General features: G+C 39.1%; 1 protein-coding gene across 7 annotated transcripts in view; it reads right to left on the bottom strand.

Annotated features, from left to right (window-relative positions):
* The window catches only part of Abca16 (ATP-binding cassette, subfamily A (ABC1), member 16), a 185,656-nt gene that overhangs the window by 12,921 nt on the left and 144,747 nt on the right, over positions 1–27,988 (bottom strand). For all 7 annotated transcript variants that reach the window (XM_087607578.1, XM_087607580.1, XM_087607590.1 and 4 more), the window contains 4 exons: positions 20,521–20,767; positions 20,169–20,373; positions 11,030–11,249; positions 10,404–10,568 (listed from right to left, as the gene is read on the bottom strand). In XM_087607578.1, coding sequence (XP_087463704.1) covers positions 10,404–10,568; positions 11,030–11,249; positions 20,169–20,373; positions 20,521–20,767 — 837 coding nt within the window. The remainder of the gene's footprint in view (positions 1–10,403; positions 10,569–11,029; positions 11,250–20,168; positions 20,374–20,520; positions 20,768–27,988) is intronic.

Raw genomic sequence — 27,988 nt, 5'->3', positions numbered from 1 at the left:
TATAGGTATTCAGTCTCTAAATGCTTTTGAAAATATTCAGTTGACCTTTTCCTTTGCCTGACAGAATCTTTCCAGTTTCATGAGGTTCCTTTTATCAACTTTTGATCTTAGAGCCTGAGCCATTGGAATTCTGTTTAGGAAGTTACTTCCTGTGCCAATGAATTTGAGGCTCTTCCCCACTTTCTCTTCTATTAGATTCAGTCTATCTGGTTTTATGTTGAGGTACTTGATCCACTTGGACTTGAGCTTTGTGTGAGGTAATACATGTAGATCTATTTTCATTTTTCTACATACAGACTGCCAGTTAGACCAGCACCATTTATTGAAGATGCTTTCTTTTTTCCATTGTATTGTTTTGGCTTCTTTGTCAAAGATCAAGTGTCCATAAGTGTGTGGTTTTGTTTATGGGTCTTCTATTCCATTCATCAACGTGTCTGTCTCTATTTCAATATCATGCATTTTTTTTATCACTATTGCTCTGCAGCATAGCTTGAGGTCAGGGATGGTGATTCCCCAGAAGTTCTTTTATTGTTAAGAATCGTTTTTGCTATTTTGGGTGCTTTGCTTTTCCAGTGAATTTGAGAATTGCTCTTTCCATGTCTTTGAAGATTTGGTTGGGATTTTGATGGGGATTGTGTTGAATCTATAGATTGCCTTTGGTAGGATGGTCATTTTTATTGTTATTTCTGCCCATCCATGAGCATGGGGGATCTTTCCATTTCTGAGATCTTCAATTTCTTTCTTGAGATACTTAAAGTTATTGTCATACAGATCTTTCACTTGTTTGGTTAGAGTTACTCCAAGAATTTTTATATTATTTGTGGTTATTGTGAAAGGAGTTATTTCCCTAATTTCTTTCTCAGCCTGTTTATCATTTGTATAAAGGAAGGCTACTGATTCATTTGATTTAATTTTATATCCAGTCACTACTCTGAAGTTGTTTATCAGCTGTAGTTCTCTGGTAGAATTTTTGGAGTTGCTTATTTATACAATCATATCATCCTCAAATTGGGCATACACCCCCAAAATGCCCCCCCATGGCACAGGGGCAGACGTTCACAGTAGTCTCATTTGTGATAGCCAGAAGCTAGAAACAACCCAGATGTTTCACAAGAGAAGAATGGATACAGAAAATGTGGTTCATTTACACAATGGAATACTACTCAGCTATTAAGAACAAGGACATTCTGAGTTTTGCAGCCAAGTGGATGGAAGTAGAAAATATCACCCTGAGTGAGGTGACTCAGATCCAAAAGCTATGCATGCCATATATACACTAACAATATAGTCCACAGAACTCAAAAAGTTTAAGAAGCTAAAGAGCTCAAGTGAGGATGCCTCAATCCTACTTAGGAGGGAGAAGAAAGCAATAACAGGAAGGTGGAAGGAGGAAGGGACCTGAGTGGGAAAGGGGACAGGGAGGGGACAAGGGGGACCTGATCAGGTATTGGGTGGGCAGAGCAGGCCTGAAATTTTGAAGACCAGCAGAAAGATGGGAAACAGGAAACCTTGGGAGGTAGGAGGTGGGGGAACCCTCAAGAATGTACCAGAGACCTGGGAGGTGATGGACTCTCAGGACTCAAAGGGAGGGACCTTAGATGAAACGTCCTACAATGGAGAGAGGGAACTTACATAGCCTACCTCCATAGAAAGACAGGGCATCAAGTGAGGAATGGGGTTGCCATCCCACAGTCAAAAACTCTGACCCAGAATTGTTCCTGTCTGAAAGAACTGCAGGGATGCAAATGGCGAAGAGCTGAGGAAAAGAAGTTCTAATGACAGGCCAAAATTGGAATCCAGCTCAAGGGGAGGCCCCAAGGCCTGACACTATTACTGAGGCTATGGTGTGCTCACCAAAAAGGGCCTATCATGACTGCCTTCCAAAAGACCCAACAAGTAGCTGAAAGGGTCAGATGCAGATATGTGCACCCAACCAATGGGCAGAAGCTGCTGATCCCCATGGTTGAATTAGGGGAAAGCTAGATGAAGCTGAGGAGGAGGGCGACCCAGTAGGAGGACCAACAATCTCAAGTAACCTGGATCCCCAAGATCTCAGACACTGGATCACAAATCAGGCAGCATACACCAGCTGATATGAGACCCCAAAACATATACAGAGGACTGCCTGGTTTGGACTTAGTCAGAGAAGATGCACTTAACCCTCAAGAGACTGGAGGCCCCAGGGAGTGGGGAGGTCTGGAAGTTGGGGAATGGGACATCCTCATGGGGACGTGGGGAGGAGGTATGGGATGGGGAACAGTCAGAGGGTGGGTTGAGGGGGATAAATTCTGGACTGTATAAAAAGATGAAATAAATAAGTAAACAAACAAACAAATAAATAAACAAGAGAAAATATTTAAAAGGCAGCCACTATATTGAGAGAGACCCAAGAGGTTTGCCAGTGGCAATCTCTGAGTTTCTCTCTTAGGCATTTATCATACTGATATAAACATACAATCACAGATTTTTGGGAACAAAGTCCATATCCACAAGCATGCCCCCTGACTTGTCCTTTCATAGTATGTTGTTTCCCCACCAGGAAACTTAGTTTGCACTTGTCTGTACCAGGAGGGTGTGGGTGTCTATTGCTGATAACATTTGGATCTTGTTTTCAAACCCAACCAGATAAACTGATTCTGTTAATTGTAACTGACGCCATTAACATTTAGCATTTTCACTGAGAAGTATTTGCTGATACACATAATTTAGTTGCTGTTTTTCCGGTTGCTTTGCATATTGTTTATTCTCTTCCTTCTCCATCTCAAAGTTTAATGGTTTACTGAATTGAGAATTTTTACTTCTTTCTTAGTTTTCATTTATTTATACATTCCTTTCATAAAATGAATTCTATCCTGGGTTCCATGATCGTGAGGGCTTTTCTTATTTACCTTTGTATAGGGCTTCTTTAAATATTTTCTACAGTGATGTTTTACTAGTGCATGGGTTGCTTTAGTTTGTGTTTACTTGAGAAAGTTTTCAATTTTTATCAATTGTAAAAGTTAACTGCTAGATATAGTAAATTCTGTGAACAGTTAACTTTCAGAGTTTCAAATACATCTTTCTATGCTTTCATGGCTTCTAGGGTTTCTATAAGGATGGCTGATATAATTCTAAGATTAGTAGTTTGAAATTCCTGTCTTGCAGTTTTCAGTATTCTTTATTCTGTAGTCTTAACAATGATGTGAAGTGGAGAGGTATTTTCTGGCCATGCTTACTTGTGGTTCTAACTGCCTCTTTTTGGCTGCCCATACATCCCCCAAAAGTAAAAACAACAAGGACACCAGCAGCAGCAGCAGCAACAGCAGCAGCAGCAGCAGCAGCAGCACCAACAACAACCACCTTTCTGCAAACATTTCATTGATTAGGTGTAATGTACTTCCAATTTGGATCTCAGCTCTTTCTCAACTGGAACAAAACCAGCTTTTTCTTACTTGACATAATCTTAGTAGAAGTGTAGAAAGTAGAAAAGAATACAGTGGGTTTTTTTTTGTTGTTGTTTGTTTTTTTTTTTCTTTTCTTTATTAACTTGAGTATTTCTTATTTACATTTCGATTGTTAATCCCTTTCCCGGTTTCCGGACCAACATCCCCCTAACCTATACCCCTCCCCTTCTACCTGGGTGTTCCCCTCCCCATCCTCCCCCCATTACCACCCTCTCCACAACAATCACGTTCACTGGGGGTTCAGTCTGGGCAGGACCCAGGGCTTCCCCTTCCACTGGTGCTCTTACTAGGATATTCATTGCTACCTATGAGGTCAGAGACCAGGGTCAGTCCATGTATAGTCTTTAGGTAGTGGCTTAGTCCCTGGAAGCTCTGGTTGCTTGGCATTGTTGTTCATATGGGGTCCCGAGCCCCTTCGAGCTCTTCCAGTTCTTTCTCTGATTCCTTCAACGGGGGTCCCGTTCTCAGTTCAGTGGTTTGCTGTTGGCATTCACCTCTGTATTTGCTGTATTCTGGCTGTGTCTCTCAGGAGCGATCTACATCTGGTTCCTGTCAACCTGCACTTCTTTGCTTCATCCATCTTGTCTATTTGGGTAGCTGTATATGTATGGGCCACATGTGGGGCAGGCTCTGAATGGGCGTTCCTTCAGTCTCTGTTTTAATCTTTGCCACCCTATACCCTGCCAAAGGTATTCTTGTTCCCCATTTAAAGAAGGAGTGAAGCAATTGAACTTTGATCATCCGTCTTGAGTTTCATGTGTTCTGTGCATCTAGGGTAATTCAAGCATTTGGGCTAATAGCCACTTATCAATGAGTGCATACCATGTGTGTTTCTCTGTGATTGGGTTACCTCACTCAGGATGATATTTTCCAGTTCCATCCATTTGCCTATGAATTTCATACTGTCATTGTTTTTGATAGCTGAGTAATATTCCATTGTGTAGATATACAACTCTGTATCCATTCCTCTGTTGAAGGGCATCTGGGTTCTTTCCAGCTTCTGGCTATTATAAATAAGGCTGCGATGAACATAGTGGAGCACGTGTCTTTGTTATATGTTGGGGCATCTTTTGGGTATATGCCCAAGAGAGGTATAGCTGGGACCTCAGGCAGTTCAATGTCCAATTTTTTGAGGAACCTCCAGTCTGATTTCAAGAGTGGTTGTACCAGTCTGCAATCCCACCAACAATGGAGGAGTGTTCCTCTTTCTCCACATCCTCGACAGCATTTGCTGTCACCTGAGTTTTTGATCTTAGCCATTCTCACTGGTGTGAGGTGAAATCTCAGGGTTGTTTTGATTTGCATTTCCCTTATGACTAAAGATGTTGAACATTTCTTAGGTGTTTCTCAGCCATTCGGCATTCCTCAGCTGTGAATTCTTTGTTTAGCTCTGAATCCCATTTTTTAATAGGTTTATTTGTCTCCCTGTGGTCTAACTTCTTGAGTTCTTTGTATATTTTGAATATAAGGCCTCTATCTGTTGTAGGATTGGTAAAGATCTTTTCCCAATCTGTTGGTTGCCGTTTTGTCCTAACCACAGTGTCCTTTGCCTTACAGAAGCTTTGCAGTTTTATGAGATCCCATTTGTTGATTCTTGATCTTAGAGCATAAGCCATTGGTGTTTTGTTCAGGAAATTTTCTCCAGTGCCCATGTGTTCGAGATGCTTCCCCACTTTTTCTTCTATTAGTTTGAGTGTATCTGGTTTGATGTGGAGGTCCTTGATTCACTTGGACTTAAACTTTGTACAAGGTGATAAGCATTCTTCTACATAGTGACCTCCAGTTGAACCAGCACCATTTGCTGAAAATGTGATCTTTTTTCCATTGGATGGTTTTAGCTCCTTTGTCAAAAATCAAGTGACCATAGGTGTGTGGGTTAATTTCTGGGTCTTTAATTCTATTCCACTGGTCTATCTGTCTGTCTCTGTACCAATACCATGCAGTTTTTATCACTATTGCTCGGTAATACTGCTTGAGTTCAGGGATAGTGATTCCACCAGAAGTCCGTTTATTGTTGATAGTTTTAGGTATCCTGGGTTTTTGCTATTCCAGATGAATTTGCAAATTGTTCTAACTCTTTGAAGAATTGGATTAGTATTTTGATGGGGATTGCATTGAATCTGTAGATTGCTTTTGGTAAAATGGCCATTTTTACTATATTAATCCTGCCAATCCATGACCATGGGAGATCTTTCCATCTTCTGACATCTTCAATTTCTTTCTTCAGAGGCTTGAAGTTCTTATTGTACAGATCTTTTACTTGCTTGGTTAAAGTCACACCGAGGTACTTTATATTGTTTGGGACTATTATGATTGGTGTCGTTTCCCTAATTTCTTTCTCGGCTTGTTTCTCTTTTGTGTAGAGGAAGGCTACTGATTTATTTGAGTTAATTTTATACCCAGCCACTTTGCTGAAGTTGTTTATCAGCTTTAGTAGTTCTCTGGTGGAACTTTTGGGATCACTTAAATATACTATCATATCATCTGCAAATAGTGATATTTTGACTTCTTCTTTTTCAATCTGTATCCCCTTGATCTCCTTTTGTTGTCTGATTGCTCTGGCTAGAACTTCAAGAACTATATTGAATAAGTAGGGAGAGAGTGGGCAGCCTTGTCTAGTCCCTAATTTTAGTGGGATTGCTACAAGTTTCTCTCCATTTAGTTTAATATTAGCAACTGGTTTGCTGTATATGGCTTTTATTATGTTTAGGTATGGGCCTTGAATTCCTATTCTTTTTTTTTTAAGATTTATTCATTTATTATGTATATAAGTACACTGTAGCTGTCTTCAGATACACCAGAAGAGGGCATCGGATCTCTTTACAGATGGTTGTGAGCCACCATGTGGTTCCTGGGAATTGAACTCAGGACCTCTGGAAGAAAAGTCGGTGCTCTTAACCGCTGAGCCATCTCTCCAGCCCTTGAATTCCTATTCTTTCCAGGAGTTTCATCATGAAGGGGTGTTGAATTTTGTCAAATGCTTTCTCAGCATCTAATGAAATGATCATGTGGTTTTGTTCTTTCAGTTTGTTTATATAAAGGATCACATTGATGGTTTTCCATATATTAAACCATCCCTGCATGCCTGGGATAAAGCCTAGTTGATCATGGTGGATGGTTGTTTTGATGTGCTCTTGGATTCGGTTTTCCAGAATTTTATTGAGTATTTTTGCGTCGATATTCATAAGGCAAATTGGTCTGAAGTTCTCTTTCTTTGTTGGGTCTTTGTGTGGTTTAGGTATAAGAGTAATTGTGGCTTCATAGAAGGAATTCGGTAGGGCTCCATCTTTTTCAATTTTGTGGAATAGTTTGGACAGTATTGGTATGAGGTCTTCTATGAAGGTCTGATAGAATTCTGCACTAAACCCGTCTGGACCTGGGCTCTTTTTGGTTGGGAGACCTTTAATGACTGCTTCTATTTTATTAGGAGTTATGGGGTTGTTTAACTGGTTTATCTGTTCCTGATTTAACTTTGATACCTGGTATCTGTCTAGGATATTGTCCATTTCCCCCAGATTTTCAAGTTTTGTTGAATATAGGCTTTTGTAGTATGATCTGATGATTTTTTGAATTTCCTCTGATTCTGTAGTTATGTCTCCCTTTTCATTTCTGATTTTGTTAATTTGGACACAGTCTCTGTGTCCTCTCGTTAGTCTGGCTAAAGGTTTATCTATCTTGTTGATTTTCTTCTCAAAGAACCAACTTTTGGTTTTGTTGATTCTTTCTAAGGTCCTTTTTGTTTCTACTTGGTTGATTTCCGCTCTGAGTTTGATTATTTCCTGCCTTCTACTCCTCCTGGGTGTATTTGCTTCTTTTTGTTCTAGAGCTTTTAGGTGTGCTGTCAAGCTGCTGACATATGCTCTCTCCTGTTTCTTTCTGCTGGCACTCAGAGCCATGAGGTTTCCTCCTAGCACAGCTTTCATTGTGTCCCTTAAGTTTGGGTATTTGTACCTTCATTTTCATTAAATTCTAAGAAGTCTTTAATTTCTTTCTTTATTTCTTCCTTGACCAGGTTATCGTTGAGTAGAGCATTGTTCAACTTCCATGTATATGTGGGCATTCTTCCCTTATTGTTATTGAAGACCAGTTTTAGGCCGTGGTGGTCTGATAGGACGCATGGGATTATTTCTATCTTTCTGTACCTGTTGAGGCCTGTTTTTTGACCAATTATATGGTCAAATTTGGAGAAAGTATCATGAGGAGCTGAGAAGAATGTATATCCTTTTGCTTTATGATAGAATGTTCTATAAATATCTTTTATGTCCATTTGGTTCATGACTTCTCTTAGTCTGTCTACGTCTCTGTTTAATTTCTGTTTCCATGATCTGTCCATTGATGAGAGTGGGGTGTTGAAATCTCCCACTATTATTGTGTGAGGTGCAATGTGCGCTTTGAACTTTAGTAAGGTTTCTTTTATGTATGTGGGTACCCTTGTATTTGGAGCATAGCTATTTAGGATTGAGAGTTCATCTTTGTGGGTTTTTCCTTTGATGAATATGAAATGTCCTTCTTTATCTCTTTTGATGACTTTTGGTTGAAAATCGATTTTATTTGATATTAGAATGGCTACTCCAGCTTGCTTCTTCAGACCATTTGCTTGCAAAGTTGTTTTCCAGCCTTTAACTCTGAGGTAGTGTCTGTCTTTGTCTCTGAGGTGTGTTTCCTGTAGGCAGCAGAATGCAGGGTCCTCATTGCATATCCAGTTTGTTAATCTATATCTTTTTATTGGGGAGTTGAGACCATTGATGTTGAGAGATATTAAGGAATAGTGATTATTGCTCCCTGTTATATTCATATTTGGACGTGAGGTTATGTTTGTGTGCTTTTCTTCTCTTTGTTTTGTTGCCAGACCATTAGTTTCTTGCTTTTTCGAGAGCTTGTTTGGAGGTTCTAGCAGGGGAGCGCAGCTACTCGTATACTTTGACCGAAGACCAGTCCTCCTCTATTCGGGGAAGGTCGTCCTCTTCGACCGAGCACGCAGCTTCGGGAGGGACGCACATGGAGCGGTGAGGGAGGAAGGGGACACCCGCCTAGCCAGCCAGATCAGCCGAATCAAACCTGGCGATCAATGGGGTGACAGATGTCGCAGCCAGATCGCCCTCACATCCAGTTTCTTGCTTTTTCTAGGTTGTAGCTTGCCTCCTTATCTTGGGCTTTATCGTTTATTATCCCTTGTAGCGGTGGATTTGTAGAAAGATATTGTGTAAATTTGGTTTTGTCATGGAATATCTTGGTTTCTCCATCTATGTTAATTCAGAGTTTTGCAGGATACAGTAACGTGGGCTGGCACTTGTGTTCTCTTAGGGTCTGTATGACATCTGTCTAGGTTTTTCTGGCTTTCATAGTCTCTGGCGTTAGTCTGGTGTGATTCTGATAGGTCTGCCTTTATACGTTACTTGACCTTTTTCCCTTACTGCTTTTAATATTCTTTCTTTATTTTGTGCATTTGGTGCTTTGATTATTATGTGATGGGAGGAGTTTCTTTTCTGGTCCAATCTATTTGGAGTTATGTAGGCTTCTTGTATGCTTATGGGCATCTCTTTCTTTACATTAGGGGAGTTTTCTTCTATGATTTTGTGGAAGATATTTACTAGTCCTTTGAGCTGGGAGTCTTCACTCTCTTCTATACCTATTATCCTTAGGTTTGATCTTCTCATTGAGTCCTGGATTTCCTGTATGTTTTGGACCAGCAGCTTTTTCCATTTTCCATTATCTTTGACAGTTGTGTAGATGATTTCTATGGAATTTTCTGCTCCTGAGATTCTTTTTTCTATCTCTTGTATTTTGTTGGTGATGCTTGTATCTACGGCTGCTTGTTCTTCCTTTGGTTTTCTATATCCAGGATTGTCCCCCGTTGTGCTTTCTTTATTGCCTCTATTTCCATTTTTAATTCCTTCAACTGTTTGATTGTGTTTTCCTGGAATTCTTTCAGGGATTTTTGTGATTCCTCTCTATAGGCTTCTACTTGTTTATTTATGTTTTCCTGCATTTCTCTAAGGGAGGTCTTCATGTCTTTCTTGAAGTCCTCCAGCATCATGATCAAATATGATTCAAAATCAAGATCTTGCTTTTCTGGTGTGTTTGGATATTCAGTGTTTGCTTTGGTGAGAGAATTGGGCTCCGATGATGCCATGCAGTCTTGGTTTCTGTTGCTTGGTTTCCTGCGCTTGCCTCTCGCCATCAGATTATCTCTGTTGTTACTTTGTCCTACTATTTCTGACAGTGGCTAGACTGTCCTGTAGGCCTGTGTGTCAGGAGTGCTATAGACCTGTTTTCCTGTTTTCTTTCAGCCATTTATGGGAACAGAGTGTTCTGCTTTTGGGCGTGTAGCCTTTCCTGTCTAAAGGTCTTCAGCTGTTCCTGTGGGCCTGTGTCCTGAGTTCACCAGGCAGGCACTTGGAGCAGAAAAGTTGGTCTTACCTGTGGTTCTGAGGCTCAAGTTTGCTCGTGGGGTGTTGCTTTTGAGCTCTCCGCGAGGGCAGCAACCAGGAGGACCTGAGCCACCTTTTCCGGGAGCCCCCGTGCACCAGGGTCCCAGATGGTGTTTGGTGTTTTCCTCTGTAGTCAGAGATGTGGGCAGAGTGTAGTCTCTTCTGACTTCCCAGACATGTCTGCCTCTCTGAAGGTTTAGCTCTCCCTCCCTTGGGTTTGGATTTGGGTGCAGAGCACTGTTGATCTGGTCCCTTCAGGTTCCGGAGGTGTCTGGGGCACAGGGGACCTGCAGCTCCAGTGCCCCTATCTTCCAGTTCCCAGAGGCCGTATACAGTTTCCTCTTGGGTCAGGGATGTGGGCAGGGGTGGGCAGTATTGCTGGTCTCTTCCTGCTCTGCAGTCTCAGGAGTGCCCACTTGTCCGGGTGGTGAGTTCTTTCTCCCCCGGGGTTTGGGAGCAGTGAGCCGCCAGTGGGGATCAGAGAGCGAATATAGTGTTTTTATGAACCCAAACAGTTCCCAATACTCACATGGCTCACTGCAATCCATGTAAATGCTTCTGAATTCCCTAGCACACAGTCGTTTTACCTCATAGTCATCAAAATACTTGCTGATACTCATTGCAAGATTGTAACTAGGCAGTGCCATTAAAATTGTCTTTATGAGGATGTGGATAAGGGCAGGAAAGTCTTCACCTGAAATTAAAAAATTAGCTTCAATGATAAGAAAACTAGTGAACCTCCTCAGAAAAACAAACTTCTCCCAAGTGGTTAAGCCATTCTTGAACAATTATCAAACTATCAGACATTCCTTGAGAAAACACCACTGGATGCTGTGTGTACCCAGCCAGAAAGCTTGTGCGAAAATAACAGTATTAACCATACAATTGAAAAGTAGCTTTCGGTAACAATGACTTCCTAGAATCTGTTTTTCTTTTCTTTTTATTCTTGGTTCCTCTTTTCCTTTCTCTCTGCTCCCTGTTCTCCTTCACCTCTAATTTCTGCATATTCTCAATAAATATTTGCTGATTTCCAAAATCACAGGTTTTCAGATTATTGGAAAGTGTTCATCAGTTAATTTTAAACTCGCATGTTATTTTACTCCTGTTTAATTCATTTATTTCCTGGAAAAAAGGAGAATCGTACGGTGTTCTTACCATAAAATTGCACAATAGTGTAAATGATGATACTGAACATAGTTGAAAAGTAGTTAAAGAGCGTGATTTTGATGTAGGCAGCAGTGCTACTGTTGAACAGAAAGCTTCCAAGATAAGTGAGAGGAACAACACACCAGCCATACAGCATAAAAATCAGAATTGTGTCCAGGAAGTTGTAATGCACAACAAATGCCTCCAGCTGGCAGAATCTGAATATGCCCTAGGACATAGAGTATAGAAAATCAAGATGAAGGATATACTCTTCAGCCACTGTTCTACTAGACCATAATTATCAGGTACTAATTTTAGTTACTTTTTTTAAGCTTTAGAGTGCAAGCCATAAGTGAACCATTTCATCAACTGAGATTATTACAACGAGCACAGTAACTAAGTGTCTCTTTCTGTGTTTCTCCTTTTTGAAACAGTCCCTATTTCTCATATCCATGATCAAATACAAAGTAATTATATTTGTATTAAGCCAAACAGAATTTCCTAGGAAAAAAGGACCCTGGTTATAGTTCACTTTTCTTAGGATTTCCCTTATGGCTGCTTTGTTCAGTGTGCCTTCTGGTGGCTGTTCTGAACCTCGAGATTCTTTTTCAATTCCTCTGAATTACAACTGAGAATGGAACTGAAGAGCACATAGAATTAGAATGATATAGATTTGGAAAAAATACTAGTGTTACTAAGGAAATTTCTTACTGGCTTGAAATTTCAATTCCTTAAGAGTAATACAGTTGTACCTTCTGATCAATAACATGATTATTTAGCAAGATAATCAATTCATGGAAAGAAAGGCTAAACTAAGAATGTCCCATTAGAATCTTATGTAGTTCTCGGAAATAGAAAATACTTCTAAGTACTAGTGTTTAAAGGAAGCACATGAAGAGTATCAGTAATTATAGAATCTAATGCTACTCACTATGGTTGGATCCTCTCCTAACAGCAAAGAGGACTGTATAGTCAAGAAGAAACTATGGGGACCTTGAGGGACAAGTGTGAGAAAAGCCTCAATTACAACTGGTTTCATTTAAATTTACATGGACAAGTGAAGCATGTACTCTGCTGTTGCACAGGATGTGTAACAGGAAATTAATAATGTAAATTAAATGAAATTAGGTTTTCTTTTGAAATAAGCTGCTTTGAAAGTTTATATGAAAACGTAAAGCATATCGTGACAAAGGGGACGTTCTGCCAAAGAAAATTAATAGAGGGAGTGGGGGAATGGCAATGCATACATAAAGAGAATTAAATGTATTTGAACACTGCTACAGTTAAGAGAGACTGTTACAAGCAGCACATTACAGAGTTAGAAAACATAACCTCAGGTGCATATTTCTTGCTTTTATGAACAGTCCTTAGTACCATCATAAAGTGGTCCATTACATCCATGCCAACAGAACAGAATTACACAATACAATACATAGTTAAATGCATATTGTTAGTTATTACAGTACAAAATGAGTATTTCAAATTAGTGGGAAAAGGCTCATTATGTTAAAAAGAATGTTAGAATAATGAACTAGCTATTTAGGAAAAAACAGAATAATTACATCATGTATTACCAAGAAACAGTTTTTGAATAAGGAGAAAATATCCAATAACAATATTGGCAAAGTGAGCAGAGTTTGAAGCATTAAAACTTGGAGAAGAAAATACTCTTCCCTCAAGATTTTATGGGATGGAGAATTTAGTGAGAACAGTATATTTTGAGGCATATCTCTAAATCAATATTGACTCAGTTATGCAAATCCTTGGTAACATTTACTTAAATCTAAGTTCATAAACTATGTTTCTGTTTACACTCTCCAATGTCTAATCTTCATTATTAAGACAAGCTGATGTCAAAGGCAGAATAGAATTCTTAGAAGCAGGAAGTTGCAGAGGTTGGAGAACTGGCTCACTGGTTAAGAGCACTAGGCTGCCTTCAGTTACTAGCACACTCGTAGTGGCTCCTACCTATCCATTTCCACAGGAACTGGCACTCCAGGGGGATCGGATATATACATGGTGCACACGTTTACATGGAAACAAAACATTCATACTCTAAAAAGAAAATCAATTATCTTAAAACGAGTTTAACTTCGTTTCCTAGTTGAAGAGTGTAACTTTCCTTCTCTTGCCTAATTTGTGATTTGAACACAACATTGAAAAGGAGCAGAGATAGTGAATTTCCCCATCTCACTCCTCAGTAGGATTGTTTCAAATTTTTCTCCGTTCAGCATGTAGATAGCTATGGGTTTCTTATATCCAGATTTATTTATGTTGCATCTGTTTTCTCTGGTCCTACTTCCTCCTTTTATCATGAAGGCAAGTTGCAGTTTGTCAAAGGCTTTTTTCTGCATCTATTGAGATGAACATGTGGTTTTCACCTTTAGGTCCATTGACATTATACTTCTTGACTTGCATACATTGAACCATCTCAGCGTTTCAGAATAAAGGCAACTTGGTCATGGTGCACAATCTTTTTATATGTCTGTATCTAGGTTGCAAATATTTTGCTGGGCATTTTGACTTTATGTTTATCAGAGATATTTTCTTGTAGTTTTCTTTTCTGTTGTATCATCACATGTTTAGTATTAGAATGGCAATAGCTTCTCCCCACTTTCGTCCCTCCTCCTCCTCCTCCTCCTCCTCCTCCTCCTCCTCCTCCTCCTCCTCCTCCTCCTCCTCCTCCTCTTCCTTCTCCTCCTCTTTGTTTAACAGTTTAAGAAGGCTTGGCTGTAGATTTTCTTTGAACGTCTGGTAGACATGCTATGGCTCCACCGAAGCCTGAGTTTTTGTAGTTAGAAAGCTGTTTATTGTTATTTTAGACTCTTCATTTGTTAGGTTAGGTTGTTGTTTTCAGATTAATTTTGGTGGTTGGCAGAATTCAGAAATTTACCAGTCAAGGTTTTCCAGCTTAATGTAGAACAGACTTTTAAATCTATATAATATTCTTCTCTCTCCTTTTCTTTCTTTTGGATAGTTGGAGCAAAGGTCTGTCATCTTGTTTATCTTCTCAAAGGAGTAGCTCATTAATTCTTTGCATTGTTTCTATTTCATTGATTTCTGCTCTGATTTTTATGATTATTTGCTACTCACTAGGTTTGGATCTGTTTTGTTTTTATTTTTCAAAGTCTCGTGTTTCATCATTAAGCATTCATTTATGCTTTTTCTGATTTTTTTTAAAAAAATGTAAACAGAATCACAAATTTCCCTCATAGGACAGCTTTCAATAAAAGGGATACTAATAGGGAAAGAAGAAACTAAATTATCCCTATTTACAGATGACACATTATATACACGAGATCCTAAAAACTTTACCAGAAAACTTCTAGAAGTGATAAATTTAGAAATGTGGCAGTATACAAACTCAATTTGCACAAATAAATTGCTTTTCTATACACCAACAACTAATATACAGAGAAAGAGATAATAGACACGCTTCCATTCACAAAGAAAACAGAATATTTAGGAATAACATAACTAAGAAGAGAAGAATGTCTATAAGAAGCCTTAAGTCATTGAAGAAAGATATAAAGGATACTAGAAAATGGAGAGAATTTTATGTGTATGCATTGGTACAATTAACATTGTAAAACTAACCATCTTACCAACGCTATTTACAGATCCAATGCAATTCCAGTCAAAATCCCTATCTCATTCTTCACAGGAATAAGAAAAAAACTATCCTAAAATTTATATAGAACCACAAAAGAACCCAGATAGCCAAAACAAATCCTGAAAGAAAGAACATTCCCAGAGAGATTACTACTTAAGATGTATTACAGGATCATAGTAATAAAAACAATATGATATTGGCACAAATAAGACACAAAACATCAATGGAACAAAACAGAACACTCAAGCATGAGTTCACATAACTCCAGCCATTTATATTGACAAAGATACCAAAATGTACACTAGAGAGAAGATAGAATCTTCAACACATGATGTTTGTAATATTGGGTGTCTATATGTGGGAAGATGATATAACCTGTGTCTATCACTTGACACAAAAACTAACTTGAAATAATCAAGTCCTAAGTGTGAGACCTGAAATACTGAGATAGCTAGAAGAAAACCTAGGCAGTGCCCTCCATGATATAGATGCAGGAAAGCACTTTCTGACTTAGAATTTTGGCAAGTGAGACCTTATAAAACTAAAAGACATCTGCACAGCTGAGAAAAAAAATCAGCTCAGAAGAGGACGCTCAGAGTGGGAGGGAATAATCCAGCTAAACATCCATCAAAGATTAATATCAAGAGCACATAAATAACTCAAAAAAAAAAGCAGAGCAAAGAAAACCCAACCCAAAACCAACCACCCAAATAAAGAAAACGACAAAAATCCAAAAAACCAATTTAAAAAATAACTCAAGAATTTTCATCATCCCTAGTAAATAGAAATCAAATGCCCTTTAAGATTCCATCAGACTTCAGTCAGAATGACAAAGATCATTAAAACAACTGGTAACGACTGCTGTGTGTGCACAAAAAGGGAACCCTCATTCACCATTGGTAGGATTGCAAACCAGTTGAGAAATCATTTTGAAAAATAGCCAAAAATTAAAAAAATAAATCTACCTATGGCTCAGCTATAGTAATCCTTAGCACATGCCCAAATGACTTAATATCCTACTCTACGGGTACTTGCTCAGCCATGATCTTCGCTGTTCTAGTCACAACAGCCAGGAAGTAAGAAGAACCTCCATGTCACACAACTCATGCATGATGGAATGTGTTACATATAGACCATAAAACACTATACAGCTCTAAGGAAAAAGGAAATTTGTAGGTTAAATGGATGAAAGTAGAAAGTATTATAGTGTATGAAGTAACCCAGACACCAAAAGACAAACACTGGATATTCTCTCTTATCTGAGGATCCTGGCTCCAAATACTGATATGTGAATATATAACTTGGAGTGACTACAGAAACCAGGAAAATAAAATGGGATAATTGTGCAGTGCAACAGGGACAATAGACAGAGGAATAGCTAGTTACGAGTGATTTGAAGGGTGAGGTGGGAAAATAAGGAGCTCTACTTAGGGAAGAGGAGGAAGATAAATACAGAAGAAAGAGGATAAAATAAAAGTAAAAATGTCTTGTTAATACATAAATATACATGCATAGTATAAATAAAAATTTCCCATCTGAACTGACAATATTTCCTCATACAGCCATAAACCATCTATTGGAATACATAATATCATGCATGAGAAAATCCCTTTTGAGTTATTGGTTAGGAATGTCCAAGACATTATATAGGGCTATTGAAACATATAGGTTATTGGTATTCCTTGGTTGTAATCCTCCTCTAGATTTGGAGGGAACCCTGTTGCAGTACACTGTGTGAAACTGTCTAAAACTTCTCTGAGCCTCACTTTTCTGCTTATAAATGTGTTGAGTCATGTCCAATGTTTGTAGTATCATATAAAAACAAACACAAGAAACAACTTTGGTCATTAGCCATACATAGTAATATTGGTATAAATATTGAAAATAGGTGCTTTTGTTTATATCTTGCTTTTTAATCTGTCAACCAGGAAATGATGCAAGTGTGCCAGCCAAGTTTTAAGAACCATAGAAAACAGTGACACCTTGGCATGGACATTAAAAGAGTTAAATTTGTTCAATTAATTTTAGGTTAAAAATTTCCAATAATGTATTATTAACAATTAATGTACAATTAATGTATTAATGTATCCAATAATGTAATATATATATATATATATATACGCATGTATGTGTATATGCATGCATGTGTGCATATGTGGAAATCAGAGGACAATATGTAGGAGTCAGCTCTCTTCTTCCACTATGTGGATCCTGAGGCTTGAACTAAGATCACCAGGTTTGACGGAATCTGCTGCCATCTTGGTAGCCTGAAAACTCTATAGAAGAGAGATTGTAAAGCTAGGTACCAGGCTTGAATTAGTGAAAGAGAGACAAATAGACCATCAGTAAGATTGTAATCTTCTCTTGTCATGTTTATTTGGTGATGAACTATGTACCTGGGACTGGAATTGACAATAGTAGCCAGTCTTGCACATCAAAAAATGAAGTGCTACTCAGTTCTCTCTACCTTAAGACGTCTCTGTTTAACACACAGTATTTGCTTCTCACACTACCACTATTCCTGGACTCTGGTCTTTGTTAGGTAAGCAGCTCTTATAGTTGGTGAGATCCAGACTCTCTCTTCAGAAACAGTTCTTGGGATCCTCTGCAAAAAATATGAATCATCTTGTGGGAACCAAACTGATAATATTAGTTGGTATACTTTATTTTCAGTTCTGTGACAATGGAGAAACAACAGACTTTGTGAGGACTGGAACAATATTTTATTCACAATATTTTATCTTCAACACCCATTTAAAAAGGAATTTTTGCCTTGGTTCATATATTATTCCCCTTAACTATGTTCTCTTTGTATATTATTTATCTAAATATGCCCAGAAATTAAGTTGCTATTGCTTACTAATGAGTAATAATTATATTAACAGATGGTATACATTTCTAGTTATGCACTCTCTAGATTGCTTTTTCAGTATTTCAAAATGAGTTTCAAGGCAAAAGTAGTTCTATTTTGGAGCTTGGCACTGTTGGACATGGAGTTTAAGTATGGAAGATCAATAGCAATAGAAGCTGACCTTAGATCATGAATCTGAACTGTGTAGTTCAGCCTCAGTTTTCCTTATGGCCACACTGGGACTGAGAAGGCACTGTCCTAGCTATGATTAACTTCTCAGTGCAAGTTAAAAGGTTTGTTTTTTTTAAAACATTTTTTCTTTTATTGGATATTTTTTAATTTACATTTTAAATGTTACCCCCTTTCCCTGTTTCCTCTCCAGAAACCCTCTATCCCATCCCCCTCCCCTTACTTCTATGAGGATGCTCCCTCACCCACCTACCCACTCCCTCCTACCTCCCTCACCCTGACATTCCTCTACACTGGGGGTGTTGAGCCTTGACAAGACCAAGGGCCTTTCCTCCCATTGATGCCCAACAAGGCCATCCTCTGCTACAAATGCGACTGGAGCTGTAGGTCCATCCCTGTGTACTCTTGGGACGGTGGTTTAGTCCCTAGGAGCTCTGGGGGGACTGGTTAGTTGATATTGTTCTTCCTATGGGGTAGGAAACCCCTTCAGCTCCTTTAGTCCTTTCTCTAACTCCTCCACTGGGGTCCCCATGCTCAGTCCGATGGTTGACTACAAGTATTGGCCTCTGTATTTGTTAGGCTCTGGCAGAGCCTTTCAGGAGAGAACTATATCAAGCTCCTATCAGCATGCACGTCTTGGCATCCACAATATTGTCTAGGCTTGGTGTCTGTATAGGGGATGGATTCCCCAGGTGGGGGAGTCTCTGGATGGCCTTTCTTTCAGTCTCTGTTCCACACATTGTCTCCATATTTCCTCCTGTGAGTATTTTTGTTTCCCCTTCTAAGAAGGTTCTGAAGCATCCACACTTTGGTCTTTTTCTTGAGCTTCATGTGGTTTGTGAATTGCATCTTGCGTAGTCTGAGCTTTTGGGCTAATATTCACTTATCAGTGAGTGCATACCATGTGTGTTCTTTTGTGATTGGGTTACCTCACTCAGGATGATATTTTCTAGTTCCATCCATTTGCCTAAGAATTTTATGAAGTCATTGTTTTTTTTTTTTTTTAAAGATATTATTTATTTATTTTATGTTATGAGTACACTGTAGGTGTCTTCGGACGCACCAGAAGAGGGCACCAGATCCCATTACAGATGGTTGTGAGCCACCATGTGGTTGCTGGGAATTGAACTCAGGACCTCCGGAAGAGCAGTCAGTGCTCTTAACTGCTGAGCCATCTCTCCAGCCCCGAAGTCATTGTTTTTAATAGCTGAATAGTACTCTGTTGTGTAAATGTACCACATTTTCTGTATCCATTCCTCTGTTGAAGGACATCTTGGTTCTTTCCAGCTTCTGGCTATTATAAATAAGGCTGCTAGGGTTGGGGATTTAGCTCAGTGGTAGAGTGCTTGCCTAGCAAGTGCAAGGCCCTGGGTTCGGTCCCCAGCTCCGAAAAAAAATTAAATAAATAAGGCTGCTCTGAACATAGTGGAGCATGTGTCTTTGTTGTATTTTGGAGCATCTTTTGGGTATATTCCCAGGAGTGTTCTCAGGTAGTGGAATGTCCAGTTTTCTGAGTGGTTGTATCAGCTTGCTCCAACAATGAAGGACTTTTCCTTTTTCTCCACATCCTCACCAACATCTGCTGTCATCTGAGTTTTTGATCTTAGCCATTCTGACTGGTGTGAGGTGGAATCTCGGAGTTCTTTTGATTTGCCTTTCCCTGATGACTAAGGATGTTGAACATTTCTTTAGGTGCTTCTTGGCCATTTGGCATCCCTCACTTGAGAATTCTGTTTAGCTCTGTAGCCCATTTTAAATGGGGTTATTTGATTCTCTGGAGTTTAACTTTTTGAGTTCTTTGTATATATTGGATATTAGCCCTCTATCAGATGTAGGTTGGTAAAGATGTTTTCCCAATCTGTTGGTTGCCATTTTGTCCTAATGACCATGTCCTTTGCCTTTTTGCAATTTTATGAAATCCCATTTGTCAATACTTGATGTTAGAGTATAAGCCATTGGTGTTTTGTTCAGGAAATTTTCTCCAGTGCCCATGTGTTCGAGGCTCTTACTCACTTTCTCTTCTATTAGTTTGAGTGTATCTGGTTTGATGTGGATGTCTTTGATCCACTTGGACTTGAGCTTTGTACAAGGCAATAAGAATGGGTCAATTTCGGAAACCGGGAAAGGGAATAACACTCGAAATGTATATAAGAAATACTCAAGTTAATAAAAAAAAAAAACAAGGAAGACCTTGAAAAAAAAAAGAATGGGTCAATTTGCAGTCTTTAAAGCAGATTTTGGACAGGGCATATTAGTGAGTGAATATATGATGGCAACTTGAGGGGAGGCTTTTCAAAGAAAATGGTTCTCTTCAGTGAAAGAATGCGAGGCAGCACATGTCCTTAATGAGAATCTACGGCAATCTCTATGGTGGTGAGTCAGCGCAGTTTCAAATTATTTGACAACTTTCATTTTAGGATATAATAATTTTTGTAGAAATTAGTATGGACCACAGAGGTTAAAGGATGTCTCATAAAGTTGCATCTGATACTTACCAGCAGTACACAGCAGGCAAAGAAGAAGAAGATGAGGTCACACAACAAGGCAGAGAGCCAGTAAGTAAGCACACAGACCCCAGTCAGAAACTGGATGTGCTTGGCTTGACTGATTCTTTCAGTCACTGTCTGGATACTAAAGGACCCGACCACCACAGAAATGCCGAAAGCTAAACACTGTACTATTTGTAATCCATTTACAGGCCTACAGAAGAAGAAAAAAATAAAATATGAAATAAACTATGAAATATAGGTAGAAAATACTTATATTAGCCATTTTCAAAATGGATATGGCTAAACAAGCAAATGCTTGTTAAGACTCAATTACAAAAGAAGGGAAAGTTATACATACACTGTGTTTGAACCATAATGAGGGAGAGGCTGAGGCTTATTAAAGGCAGTAATGGAAGCATCACGGCCAGAAAGTGTCATAAAAAGAATGTTGTCTAATATTGACAGGGATATTGCAGGTGAGTGGTATGCCTCATTATTGAAGAAAATGGTGAGCACTGTTTTGTTTCTCTCAACTTTAATAGAAAGTGCAATAATGCAGAAGGTTCGGCAATCTTTATTTTCTAATATGTAATTGTTCATATCACCTAGAATAAAAAGAGAAGATGTTAGTGCGCCAACATGTTTTACGTTACTTAGAACTTACATTAGGAAGAATGGATTTAAAAAAGGTGTGGGGGTTTATTTTTCCACTTACCATTTTATTTTCCAAATTCTGACAATGGATGTTTTTCTTCACTATTTTACTCCATCATTAATCTTACAATGATCTCATTGTATAATTCACAACCCAATCATATATTAAGAATATTTTTTTGAGACAGGCTTTCTCTATGTATGCCTGTCTTGAAACTTTCTATGTAAGTTAGGCTGGTCTCAAACTCACAGATATCTACCTGCTTCTCCCAAGTACTGGAGTTCAAGGTACACAGCACTATGACTAGTTTAAGAATATACTTTTCTTAACTGTAAAGAATAAGCATAGTTCATTATTTTAAAGAGTTGCTTTGGCTATTCCGTTTGACTTGCATTTCTGTATAAATTTTTGAATTGGCCTATAGCTACCAGAGGTCCTGTTACAGCCACATTGGGTGTGAGCTGCTGGCCTGTGTCTACTTCTCTCCCTTAGAGTAGCCAGTCCCCGTGTGCATCAGGCTGGACTGGAGGGAGAGAAGTTTAGCTAGTTGCAGGAAGGATCTTGGTTGGTGGTGAGTACATGGGCGAAGAACACACATCCAGGAACAGCTGGTTCTGTTTAATGGGGGGGCATATTTATGTCCCTGGGGAGGTGGCCAGTGTATCTGGGGCAAGGTTATTTTGACCGGGACAGGAGATGCTTCATATGCACACTCAGGAGCTGTAGGGACCAGGAGTGGGGTTGGGGGTGTACCTTATGTATCCACAGTATGGATATAGTTCAAACAAGGAGTGAAACCTCGTAACTGTCAGGGTAGTAAATTCTTACTAAGGTTGATGGTGGAGCAGCTGGCTTCATGGCATCAGGTTGGGAGAGGGGAGAGAGCTAGGCTCCTGTCCTCATCTGAGGGATCTATTAGGGTTGAAACTCTCCTATACTTTCCTCGGTAATCCTGGGCTATTACAATCCCACATTGGAGGACAACTGCAACCATTAATTTTTTTTTATTAACTTGAGTATTTCTTATATACATTTCGAGTGTTATCCCCTTTCCCGGTATCCGGGCAAACATCCCCCTCCCCTTCCCCTTCCTTATGGGTGTTCCCCTCCCAACCCTCCCCCCATTGCCGCCCTCCCCCCACCAGTCTAGTTCACTGGGGGTTCAGTCTTAGCAGGACCCAGGGCTTCCCCTTCCACGCAACCATTAATTTTAAACCAGCATAATTCCTGACAACAATATATAAATATTTGTCCTTATGCCCACAGTTAAGTGTATTCTTCAATCCTCATCAAGGAAACTTCTCTTTGCAATAGATCAAGTGTGCTACAGAAAACCATAACCAATCAAAATGCAGAATTGTGGTGCCTAGTTCTAATGGGTATATCTGCAAAACTCTCCCACACCTAAGGCTTGGAGAACATTGTAGAAGATGAGGTGGAAAGAGTGTATGGCCTAGAGGAACAGAGAGTTTGCTGTGAGACTAGGTGTCCTAGAAATTGCAGAAATTACACCCATAAATCCTCACCAAGGTGACTGCCCAAACATGAGCTGAACAAGGATGATACCAAAGTGGATGAGGAAAAGCCCACAATGCCTCAGCTCTACACGGAGAACCACAGGTAACTGAATAAAGCTCAGAGGTGGTCCCCACCCCGGGGAAGAGGACACTGATTGTCCAAAGTCCAATGGTCAGCTATAAAAACATAATACAAGTATGTTATATGGACTTAATAGATTATATTTAGAAATTCATGTAAATGTGTGTGTGTGTGTGTGTGTGTGTGTGTGTCTGTGTGTGTGTGTGTGTGTGTGTAATAACAGTGAGTCAAAATAGAGGACCTGACTTTTAAGGAGAGTGGAGCAGGACACATGGGAGACTTTGGAAAAGGAAAGGGAAGGGAGAAATAAAATTACATTATAACCTTAAAAAAAGACACAACAGAAATGTATTATTTGGTATAGCACAGATATTCTGATTCCAAAACGAGCAGTCTACTTTAGTTGCCCTGCCTTCTGTGCTAATCAAGTAACTGTACCTACCCTATTCTTCATGGTGAAGAAGTAGTTCTTATGTGCCTGGTAATATATAGTATCCTTGCCCTAACCCCAGCTTTAGTTCTTAGGCCTAAAACTTCTCTGCATGTGGTAGCCATGAGAGCTCTGCAACTGTCTGAACCACTTTTGTTAGTCCTCTCTTTTCTTGATATGAATACATATTTGAAGCTGGAATGGTTGTTATGTGGAATACTGTCATCCCAACAGCCTTCCTTGATGTCACATTTTGAGACAGGAGTCACATAACCATATATTTTAAATAAATTGTCCAAACATACTGGTGAGTTCTATAGAACATCTGAAAATTTACTCTTCATACTATGGATATAGTGATAATTTTTCTCTTTGCAACTTTCCGTTTTGCTTAATATTTCATCCTTAATTCTATCTGTTCTGTTTACATTTTACTATAGGTGGCAAGGACAAACCAAAGTGTAATTATAACACTTTGTTTAGAAATCACCCTGCCTAAATATCTTTAGCACTTACATGTTCTGCTCTCCACAAAGTAGCAGAATACAATTAAATCAAGTTATTTGCTTCTGTGTTTTATTTCTTAGAATTTATTTTGTTTTTAAATGTAATATATATGGGTTGGGTTTTTTTGCCTACATGAATTACTGTGCTTTTCTTGCATTCATGGTAACCACAGAGGCTTGAAGAATGCACTGAGTCTCCTGGAATTGAGGTTACAGGTATTTGTGAGCCACCATGTGGGGGCTGGGAACATAATCTATGTCTTCTGGAAGAGCACCCAGTTCTATTAGTCACACAGCCATCTCTCTATCCTCTATTTGCTTCTTCCTTTAATTTTTATTTGTTTATTTTTTATTTTTTTCCATCTTTATTGAATTGGGTATTTCTTATTTACATTTCAAATGTTATTCTCTTTCCTGGTTTCCAGGCCAACATCCTCCTAACCCCTCCCCTCCCCTTCTATATGGGTGTTCTCCTCCCCATCCTCCCCTATTACCACCCTCCCCCCAAGAATTCCATTCACTGGGGGTCCAGCCTTGGCAGGACCAAGGGCTTCCCCTTCCACTGGTGCTCTTACTAGGATATTCATTATTACCTATGAATTTGGAGCCCAGGGTCAGTCCATGTATAGTCTTTGGGTAGTGGCTTAGTCCCTGGAAGCTCTGGTTGCTTGGCATTGTTGTTCATATGGGGTCTCAGGCACCTTCGCCTCTTTCAGTACTTTCTCTGATTCCTTCAACAGGAGTCCCATTCTCAGTTCAGTGGTTTGCTGCTGGCATTCGCCTATATATTTGCCATATTCTGGCTGTGTCTCTCACGAGAGATATACATCCGGTTCCTGTCAACCTGCGCTTCTTTACTTCATCCATCTTATCTAGTTGTATACATATTAGCTGTATACATATGGGCCACATGTGGGGCAGGCTCTGAATTGGTGTTCCTTCAGCCTCTGTTCTATACTTTGCCTCCCTATTCCCTCCTAAGGGTATTCTTGTTCCCATTTTAAAGAAGGAGTGAAGCATTCACATTTTGGTCATCCGTCTTGAGTTTAATGTGTTCTGTGCATCTTGGGTAATTTGAGCATTTGGGCTAATATCCACTTATCAATGAGTGCATACCATGTGTGGTTTTCTGTGATTGGGTTACCTCACTCAGGATGATATTTTCTAGTTCATTACATTTGCCTATGAATTTCATGAAGTCATTGTTTTTGATAGCTGAGTAGTGTTCCATTGTGTAGATGTACCACATTTTCTGTATCCATTCCTGTGTTGAAGGGCATCTGGGTTCTTTCCAGTTTCTGGCATTATAAATAAGGCTGCTATGAACATAGTGGAGCATGTGTCTTTGTTATATGTTGGGGCATCTTTTGGGTATATGCCCAAGAGAGGTATAGCTGGGTCCTCAGGTAGTACAATGTCCAATTTTCTGAGGAACCTCCAGACTGATTTCCAGAATGGTTGTACCAGTCTGCAATTCCACCAACAATGGAGGAGTCTTCCTCTTTCTCCATATCCTTGCCAGCATCTGCTGTCACCGGAGTTTTTGATCTTAGTCATTCTGACTGATGTGAGGTGGAATCTCAGGGTTGTTTTAATTTGCATTTCCCTTATGACTAAAGATGTTGAATATTTCTTTAGGCGTTTCTCAGCCATTCGGCATTCCTCAGCTGTGAATTTTTTGTTTAGCTCTGAATCCCATTTTTTAACAGGGTTATTTGTCTCTCCGCAGTCTAACTTCGTGAATTCTTTGTATATTTTAGATATAAGCCCTCTATCTGTTCTAGGATTGGTAAAGATCTTCTTCTAATCTGCTTTTTGCCATTTTGTCCTAACAACAGTCTCCTTTGCCTTATAGAAGCGTTGTAGTTTTATGAGATCCCATTTGTTGATTCTTGATTTTAGAGCATAAGCCATTGGTATTTTGTACAGGAAAATTTCTCCAGTGTCCATGTGTTCGAGATTCTTCCCCATTTTTTCTTCTATTAGTTGAGTGTATCTGGTTTGATGTGGAGGTCCTTGATCCACTTGGACTTAAGCTTTGTACAGGGTGATAAGAATGGATCAATCTGCATTCTACATGCTGACCTCCAGTTGAACCAGCACCATTTGCTGAAAATGCTATCTTTTTTCCATTGGATGGTTTTGGCTCCTTTGTCAAAAATCAAGTGACCATAGGTGTGTGGGTTCATTTCTGGGTCTTCAATTCTATGCCACTGGTCTATCTGCCTGTCTCTGTAACAATACTACAGTTTTTATGACTATTTCTCTGTAATACTGCTTGAGTTCAGGGATAGTGATTCCCCCAGAAGTCCTTTTATTGTTGAGGATAGTTTTAACTATTCTAGGTTTTTTGTTATTCAGTTGAGTTTGCAAATTGTTCCTTTTAACTCTATGAAGAATTGGAATGGGAATTTTGATGGGGATTGCATTGAAACTGGAGATTGCTTAGGGCAAAATGGCCATTTTTACTATATTAATCTTGCCAATCCATGAGCATAGGAGATCTTTCCATCTTCTGAGATCTTCTTCAATTTCTTTCTTCAGAGACTTGAAGTTGTCATCATACAGAACTTTCACTTGCTTGTTTAAAGTCACACCAAGGTATTTTATATTATTTGGGACTATTATGAAGGGTGTCATTTCCCTAATTTCTTTCTCGGCTTGTTTCTCTTTTGTGTAGAGGAAGGCTACTGATTTGTTTGAGTTAATTTTATACCCAGCCTCTTTGCTGAAGGTGTTTATCAGGTTTAGTAGTTCTCTGGTAGAACTTTTAGGATCACTTAAGTATACTATCATATCATCTGCAAATAGTGATATTTTGACTTCTTCCTTTCCAATCTGTATCCCTTTGATCTCGTTTGTTGTCTGATTGCTCTGGCTAGGACTTCGAGAACTATATTGAATAAATAGGGAGAGAGTGGGCAGCCTTGTCTAGTCCCTGATTTTAGTGGGATTGCTTCAAGTTTCTCCCCATTTTGTTTAATGATATCTAGTGGTTTACTGTATTTGGCTTTTACTATGTTTAGGTATGGACCTTGATTTCCTGTTCTTTCCAGGACTTTTATCATGAAGGGGTGTTGAATTTTGTCAAATGCTTTCTCAGCATAATGAAATGATCATGTGGTTTTTATCTTTCCGTTTGTTTATATAGTGGATTACATTGATGGTTTTCCATATGTTAAACCATCCCTGCATACCTGGAATGAAGCCTACTTGATCAAGATGGATGATTGTTTCGATGTGTTCGGTTTGCAAGAATTTTATTGAGCATTTTTGTGCCAATAATCATAACAGAAATTGGTCTGAAGTTCTCTCTTTTTTTTTTTTCTGGAGCTGGGGACTGAACCCAGGGCCTTGCGCTTCCTAGGCAAGCGCTCTACCACTGAGCTAAATCCCCAACCCGAAGTTCTCTTTTTTTGTTGCGTCTTTGTGTGGTTTAGGCATAAGAGTAATTGTGGCTTCATAGAAGGAATTCGGTAGCGCTCAATCTGTTTCAATTTTGTGGAATAGTTTGGATAGTATTGGTATAAGGTCTTTTGTGAAGGTCTGATAGAATTCTGCACCGAACCCATTTGGTCCTGGGCTCTTTTTGGTTGGGAGACTTTTAATGACTGCTTCTATTTCTATAGGAGTTATGGGGTTGTTTAAGTGGTTTATCTATTCCTGATTTAACTTCGGTATCTGGTATCTGTCTAGGTAATTGTCCATTTCCCCCAGATTTTCAAGTTTTGTTTACTTTTGTAGTAGGATCTGATAATTTTTTAAATTTCCTCTGATTCTGTAGTTATGTCTCCCTTTTCATTTCTGATTTTGTTAATTTGGACACAGTCTCTGTGTCCTCTGGCTAGTCTGGCTAAGGGTTTATCTATCTTGTTGATTTTCTCAAAGAACCAACTTTTAGTTCTGTTGATTCTTTGTATAGTCCTTTTTATTTCTACTTGGTTGATTTCAGCTCTGAGTTTGATTATTTCCTGCCTTCTACTCCTCCTGTGTGTATTTGCTTCTTTTTGTTCTAGAGCTTATAGGTGTGCTGTTAAGCTGCTGATATATGCTCTTTCCTGTTTCTTTCTGCAGGCACTCAGAGCTACGAGTTTTCCTCCGAGTACAGCTTTCATTGTGTCCCATAAGTTTGGGTATGCCGTATCTTCATTTTCATTAAATTCTAAGAAGTCTTTAATTTCTTTCTTTATTTCTTCCTTGACCAGGTTATCGTTGAGTAGAGCACTGTTCAATTTCCATGTATATGTGGGCATTCTTCCCTTATTGTTATTGAAGACCAGCTTTAGCCCATGGTGGTCTGATAGCACGCATGGGATTATTTCTATCTTTCTGTACCTGTTGAGGCCCGTGTTTTGACCAATTATATGGTCAATTTTGGAGAAAGTACCATGAGGTGCTGAGAATAATGTATATCCTTTTGTTTTAGGATAGAATGTTCTATAAATATCTGTTAAGTCCATTTGGTTCATGACTTCTCTTAGTCTGTCTACGTCTCTGTTTAATATCTGTTTCCATGACCTGTCCACTGATGAGAGTGGGGTGTTGAAATCTCCTACTATTATTGTGTGAGGTGCAATGTGTGTTTTGAGCTTTAGTAAGGTTTCTTTTATGTATTAGGTGCCTTGTATTTGGAGCA

Source organism: Rattus norvegicus, chromosome 1 (assembly GCF_021556685.1).
Source record: "Rattus norvegicus strain SHRSP/BbbUtx chromosome 1, alternate assembly SHRSP_T2T, whole genome shotgun sequence".
Taxonomy (NCBI): domain Eukaryota; kingdom Metazoa; phylum Chordata; class Mammalia; order Rodentia; family Muridae; genus Rattus; species Rattus norvegicus.
The sequence above is the reverse complement of the archived record's forward strand: the minus strand, read 5'-3'. Positions and strand labels throughout refer to the sequence as shown.